The following is a 7,608-nucleotide window of genomic DNA, read 5'->3' as shown; positions in this document are numbered from 1 at the left end:
TATTCTATTCTATTCTATTCTATTCTATTCTATTCTATTCTATTCTATTCTATTCTATTCTATTCTATTCTATTCTATTCTATTCTATTCTATTCTATTCTATTCTATTCTATTCTATTCTATTCTATTCTATTTTTCTATTCTATTTCAGAACCACTTGAGACAGTCCTTCTACAGTCAGAGCGGGGAGGGCAAGGGGAGGTTTGGACTCTAGGATTTCTCCCCATATTTGAAGACTAACTTAAATTTGCTTAAACTGTCACATGTAATGAGAATATTCTCTGAGGTACTGTGACAGAGGAAGGATCATTATGGGCTACTGCAGGAGAGATTATTGCTGTGATTCATGTTGGAGCAAATACTTGGGAGAAGCAGACTTAGAGTCCCATAAATTATGGGAGACACATGCATAGTTCCACCTGAAATATGCAACAGCTCCACGTTTATGATGAAGATTACAATATGGTCTTTTCCAGGCAGGCAAGCACAAGCTAAAACTACTCATGTTGAACCACCCAGACACATGCCAGGAAGGATCCAAATGGTACACCATTACCGCATAACAGTGCTGTGCCTAGATCAATATACCTCCCTCTCAAGAGGATTTTATAGATTAAGCGCAGCACTGGACTAAATGTGGCTAGATGCCTCCCAAGGTGCTGGCTTCCAGCTGGATGCTTACGGCATCAGCATAAAAAGACTTGCACATAGGTATGCGCGAAAGACCGTGTAAACATATCTGTACACACAAGGGTGAAAAATAGTTCAAGCACAAGGAATTTAAGCCTGAGGATCTCTATGGATATTTTTCCAACAGGTGGAACAACGTGTCATGCCCTGGCTAAGACGACAAACAGAGCTATGCCAGAGTGTTTAAGCTACCAAAGAAGGCAATCTCTACAGCACGACTTGTAGAGTAAAAAAGGAAGAAATAAAATAAGCAGATAAATGGTGACCGAATATTATGGTGTAGGCCCTGAAGGACAAAGAACTAAATTATTAGGGAAGAAAACACAGGAATGTATAAGGAAAGAAATTAAAGTAATGAGGAGGTAATGTGAGGTAGGCAAATACATGTGTGGGAGCTGCACAAAAATGCAACTGAAAAGAAAAGATCCAGGGCACATATCCACATACGGCAGAAATTCTAATATTATAGACAAGTGAGAAAAGAAGAAACAGCCCTGCTGAATATCAAAGTATGCAGTTTCAATTAATATTGAAAAATAGAGAAAATAAAGAGAAAAGCCATGGGAAAAGCCATCCAAAAATTAAATTAGATTCTGGATAATGACAGAGGGTTTTTAAAACTATAAAAAAAGGCATTTTGGCAGCATGTGGAATTTAAACAAATGTTGGAATTTACATATCACCAACCCAACAGCCGATTAGACAGATGAGGGAGTTCTGGGCAGGCATCAGGAAATTTGCAGCAACCCTCCAAAAATACAACCGGCCAAAGCAGGGGTCATAGCTCATTCGAGGACAGCTATCTCTCAGGTCCGACCAACTTTCAAGCAGACCTCCTCACTGCTCCAGAGAACTGGAGTTAGGCTGGGACTAGCTAAAAGAGCTGACCGTTTCCACCCCCTGATATCCTAGTCTGAACTAACAGAACGTATTCTCTCCTCTGTCTAGAGGGTCAGCCTCAGCCAAGACAGAACCGCTTGGAGACAGCCTGGGATTTGTAATTCTAAATGTGAATACTTCTTGGACAGTTACAAATAAATCACTCAAGTCTGAGCTCCTCTGCCTCTCTCCGTGGAGAATTCCTGAGCAGGGAAGGGTATCAGATAAGTCACCTTTTTTCATTAAGCTTCACTCAGCTTCCTTAATGAATATTCTGAATCTTCCTGGCAGATTTTCTCCACAATATAATAATAAATGGATCTACTAATAACAAACTTTACTAAAAACCTCCCTTTGTAGTGGCAAGTTCCCTACTTCAAGCAAAACCCAGGTATTTTCCTATTTCTTAGTGGGCATCTCTCGTTGCTGTTTTTATCATTATAGTTAAAACATTCCCTTCTAAAGAGATGGTCAGACTGAAAGACTGTCACGAATCAGCTTTGGTGGTTCCTACCTTCTTCTAATTGCTTCAGTCTTTTTCAGACTCGGTTAAATGAAGGTGTGAGAAAAACGCTAACCTGATTTCTCCGGCTGAGAAGCTCCTCACAGACACCACACAACGCTAACCTGATTTCTCCTTCTGAGAAGCTCCTCGCAGACACCACACAAAAGTATTCAACGTCTTCATAAACAAAAGTTTTTGTCTTGGGGAATTCATTTTCCTCTTCCCTGCAGTAGGGCTCCTTTTCTGCTTTTTAATCTATCTCCTACTACTTGGTTCTTTTTTGCTTTTGTACTTGGAGTTAGGCTTGATAAATTATTGACCTCAACTTTTTATTTAGGTTTTTTTTGAAGTCTTTGTGTCTGTTTTTCCCTCTTGCTAAACTTTTTCCTTCATTCAGCTTATTTGCTTTTGGATGGTATCAGTTTTTTGGTTTTCTGCTGTTTTCAGAAGCAAGTTATCTCATTGAAAATGCAGTTATTGGCTGTTGCTTCTTCTTTCTCTTTTTCCCTACATCAATACTCTCCCTGCAAAGAGAACAGAACCATAAAACCTCTGAGGTCAACTAGGCTTTGAAAATGCTCATCATAGTGGGGGAAAAAAGAGTAGAGTGCTGTTCTTTGGAACTTTTTGCATACATAACGAAGGGAGCCTCAGCACAAGAGGAGGGGAGCGATTTTCAATAGCGTGACATAAACCAAAATAAGCAGTCCAAAAACCTGAGGTCTACAGAAGTGGCAAACTATTTAATTTAAACAGGAAGATGACTCAAAATTTCCCCTTGGCTCGTTTTGCAGTTCTACCAGTTAGCTTGGAATACCGCATGTGTTGGTAAACTGCAAAATTCCCTTGGGAATTATGTGTTATTTTGAGTCACTGCTCATATTGTATTGTATGTTTGGCCTTATTTTTGCAAGAATTCTTTACAGGTCTGATCATACAGTGAAGGTTACCTATCTGTAGATATCTGATATTCTCACATATATGAGGAAGACAGTCAACAAGCTCAACAGATACAATTTTCACACTGCTTTATAAAAGGGCCTACATGAGAATCCTGATTTTAAAAAAAAAATTTTTTTGCCTGCTTCTTTTTCCTATTCAGACATGAAGTTTAAGTAAGGTCTAAAGTGAACGCCTAGCATAATTAGCTTCTGACGTTTCATTTTATTGACATTTATTGGCTACCTAAGGGAAGGGAAAAGCTCCAGTGTATGGATTATGCGGTAGATGGGGTCACAGGTTTTATTTTCACCTTGACATTTACTCATTGTAGACGGTGGATCAGCTGCTTAGACAAACATTCTCCAGCTTTAAAAGTTCAGTCTGAAAACCTATGACACAGCTTTCATATGTACCGAACACCAACCTTTTCCATTGATCCTACATAAGAGATTGAGGTATTTAGCACATCGCAAGTAATCAAAAGGTATCATGCAAAACTGAGCTCATACTGCAGCATCCAAACTGAAAGAAATTGTTAACAGTTCTACTTCGTTCTTCAAGGCATTACCCATGCCTTGTTCTACAATTACCATTCCATTGCCTGAATATCTTCATTTTGAAAAATGACATTAGGGAAATACCTGTACATGTACATCACAAATCATTTCCCATCGATTTTGGTTAAAAGCTAGAAAGTCTGCATAAATAGTTGTCTTTGATGCCCTCTAACAAGCTTAAAAGCAGTAATAACCAACTCAAACTGCTAGAAATGACTGTGCATGTCAACTGCCTGATGGCTGATCATTTCTTATGCGTAAGCATGTATTTTTGTTACCTTGATTGCTGGAATGGGCTTCTTCGGAATGAAATGCTTTTTCTCGGGAAGCACAGCAGCCATGCTCTGTTCCTTCAGTTTAATCTTGTTCTCAGCTATTATCTTTTTGCGTTGTTCCAGGTAAGGCCCAAAACTGGGTAGTTTCTGAAACAAAAATCAGGAAATGTGATTATGCTTCATGAGCGGGTGTAGCAAAAAGGTGAGTCCGATTCCAAGGGCAAGATCCTAAGTCCTTGCTGAGTGCGACTTGCTTCTTATTCAGGAAGTTGAAATTGAAATCAGTGAGACTGTACCAGAGCGAGAAGTGAATAAAAATCAAATATGAATGTCCGTCAGGATCTGACTTGAAAATATGTATTGAATATTTAAATATTAATATACCACAACAGAAAAATAGCTGAATTGCAGGTCAGCATCCAACAGTCTCATATTCCCCCATTGCATACTTGCTTATATATAAAAATGTATCATGTTAAATAATTCAAATGTGTAACTTCATTTCTATAGTATGTGGGAAGGTATCATAAAACTATCAGTTTACTTGGAAGGGTTCCACCTGTGTTTAAGATTATTTGTATGGATATCTGAATATATCAATATGTATGCTTAAAGCTTACAAACATGTATTTTGCATTCTGATAACAGAAGGCTGTCTTGACCTGTCAAAGTGAGGCTAACAAACACCAAATGAACTGAAACACATTCTAATCTCCTAATTTACCTCTATGTCCCACTTGCAGTATTTTCTGCAACATTTAATCCTTGAACCCAATTAAGCAAACTCTAGAGAAAGATTTCACTGAATTGCAAAACTCACGTCTCACTCAGGAACATGAAAGTGCTGGTTCAGGTTTCATAAAACACCCAGCTTCCGGAAAGAAAAAGTCCCTTTGCTTACCTAGCAGAGATATGGACAACTGTAGTGTGCCACAGTCACAGATTTAGGTGAATGAAAAAGGGTAGAAAACATGGATTTTTGCTTGATGCAAAAGACCATGCCCTTCCTCCCCTGAAACTAGTTCCTTATTCTGCAAAAGTATTTTACACGCCTAACTAAACCCTGTTAAGAAGCTACTGCAGTACTGCAGAAGCTAGCAGGTACTAACAGGGGATACAGAGGCTGCTAGCATTAATTCACACTAATAATACAACCTCAAAGAGCATATCGAACAAGATACAGTACTGCTGTGGTTATCCATTTTTTAAGAGGGAATTTCAATGTGAATTTTAAAACCAGAATTATTTAAAAATTTAGAAATTATTATTTTTTAAAATGAAGTAAATCCAGAAGAGGTTACTGCTCTTCTGCTAATCCTTAGGAGAAAAATTCCTCAGTGAGCTCTGTCAGTCACAATACCCAACCTTGGGACCTCAGGCTTCTTGTTATGACAAATAAAAGCTTTCTTGGCTGCTAGGTTTTTGGCACTCTGAGCATACAGCCAGAGGGTGATGTCCTTGAAACGCTTCCGTGCTTCCGAGAGTTGGTTCGTGGCCTCAACGCATTTTTAACTTCAAGTCAGAACAAGACTTGCAGTCTCACGGTGCTCCCCGGAGGAGGTGCCCTCCTGCAGGCTGGGACCGAGCCGTAGTCTGGGACAAAGCCTCAGCCTAGGCAAATGCAAGACCAGAACTGTGGGGGGATGTTGCAGACCCCATCTGTCCCAAATCTGGATGCAGCCCGAGTTTGCCCACCGGCAAAGGGCTCTTGTTTTGTCTGCTCCATGGGAACTTTGTTCCTGAATGTCACGTTCAAAGGCTTCCTGACAGACATCAAACAAACCTTCCTTTCTGTGCCGTTGCCATACATGATCTTGGAAAGGAAATGTTCTAGAATGTCTTAATTAAGGCTTTAAATACTGCTGCAAACAGAAGTGAGGTAGTGGCCTTACATACCAAAGTCAAATAAGACAGCAAAACCAGAATTATTTTAAACAGGATAAATGAGTAGGAGGAAGAATGTGTCTAATTTCAATCTAATCAATAGGCTCTAAAGAACACACATAGAGACTCAATTCTTTATATGGCTTTTAGAAAGCCTAAGACGTTTAGCAAAAGTCTAAAAAATATAAATTTTGACAAAAAGTGTTCCTGTATGTCTGCTAGGCTGCATCAATTAGAAATACATTTTGGCTATGGATAAGTGGTAGCTGTGTCACTAAGAAACTATTTTCTCTCCATAATTTATGCGCCGATGCCAACAACTTTGGGCTTGAGAGGGCAGGAGACCTGATGACAAAGCGTTTTTGGACTCTTCCCTGTCTGGCCAGGAATTGAATTGCTGGCTTTCAGAGCTGGTAGCAAAGCTAATTTTGCTGAGGTTTTAACTGAAGTAGTAGAGAGAGGAGACAGTTGTTCGTGGCTTGACTGATTGAAGATCATCTTTGGGAAGAATAGCCAAATCTTTGCAGAATAAATCCTTTACTTTTCTGTTCTCTTAATGTATGCCCAAACTCCTAATTTCTACAGACAGAAATACTGAGTATATTGAGATGAAATAGGTCATCTAAAGAAAAGTGTGCAAAAAGAATTCATTTTTGGGTGTAGGTGAAGAGTGAATTACAACGGCAATTAATTAATTTTCTAAGTTGTGAGATGGAAGTATTTAGATGCTTACATCTAACATAGCTGCTAGCTGGAACGTACAGCGGACATTTTGAAAAGTGTGCAATGCCATCAGTACCATAATTCAGATGTTTCATAATGACATGCATGCAGTTAAACTAAACTATATAATCTGTAGCTTTTAAAAATAAATGAAATGATGATTAATCTAGAAAACTAACATCCAACCTTAGTCTTTGTTGTGCACTGCTGTTTTTCCATCAAGAAATTGATTAAATGGAATTTGAAATAATTAAGGAAACACCTAGGTCTTAGTCCAGGCTTGGGCATACACAGTGAGCTTCCACTGACTTAACAGAAGGTGACTGTGTGCCCGTGCAAATGGTCTGGTTATTTTGTGTTTGGAGTCTAGTAGTTTGCAAGCAGCCAAGCCAAATTTCATCAAACCACACTGAAAACCAGCCATCTTTTCTATAACAATAAATAATACATGAAAATGTAGCCTTGGGAGCTTAGGAAGGACTTATTGATGGTTCCCCTTATGAGTAATGCACAGATATAGGGAACGCTGATGAAACTGCTTATTGTTCAGAGCTGAGGTTTCAAACATTTTGGAGTCAAAGGCCGTATGAAATGGCAAACAATATTTTAATGAAGTGAGTTACTGGATGTAGCAAAAGTGGAAACGTTGAAATAACTGCTGAAGAGATGGACATTTAAGAGAGTTTAAAATTAAATCACCTCTAATCATTGTCGGGATATCTTCCTAAGCACATGGGGGATTTAATAGCACAATTCCCAATGAAAGCACCAGCACAGGACCTGGTGAGTTTAACTCTGTTTGCTTTTCAAATCTTTCTACAAAACGTGTTTTTTTTTTTAATTTCCAGATACTCCAATGTCCCTAAACTCTCCATACAGTGCTATCTTCGTCATATCAACATCTGCCTAGAAAAAAACAATTAATATGAATATGTTTTATACATCTGTCTCTATATAGCCATAATTCAATGTGTTTCTATTGGAGGGATAACATCAAGAACGGAGCCAAAATAAATATATTAAGTGGTATTATTTCATGGTTTATAATTGCATTATCACAAAACTGGAAGCTTGAAATATTGTGCTGGAGTATTTTACAGAAAGAAAGGAAAAATCCAAATCCTCCTCCTCGCTCGCGTCACCACCTCGCGAG

General features: G+C 38.6%; 1 protein-coding gene across 1 annotated transcript in view; it reads right to left on the bottom strand.

Annotated features, from left to right (window-relative positions):
• The window catches only part of DPYD (dihydropyrimidine dehydrogenase), a 387,751-nt gene that overhangs the window by 11,247 nt on the left and 368,896 nt on the right, over positions 1–7,608 (bottom strand). Inside the window, exon 23 of the mRNA XM_009290477.2 lies at positions 3,852–3,995. Coding sequence (XP_009288752.1) covers positions 3,852–3,995 — 144 coding nt within the window. The remainder of the gene's footprint in view (positions 1–3,851; positions 3,996–7,608) is intronic.

The sequence above is a fragment of the Aptenodytes forsteri genome, unplaced genomic scaffold (assembly GCF_000699145.1).
Source record: "Aptenodytes forsteri isolate BGI_AS27 unplaced genomic scaffold, ASM69914v1 Scaffold237, whole genome shotgun sequence".
Classification (NCBI taxonomy): Eukaryota; Metazoa; Chordata; class Aves; order Sphenisciformes; family Spheniscidae; genus Aptenodytes; species Aptenodytes forsteri.
The sequence above is the reverse complement of the archived record's forward strand: the minus strand, read 5'-3'. Positions and strand labels throughout refer to the sequence as shown.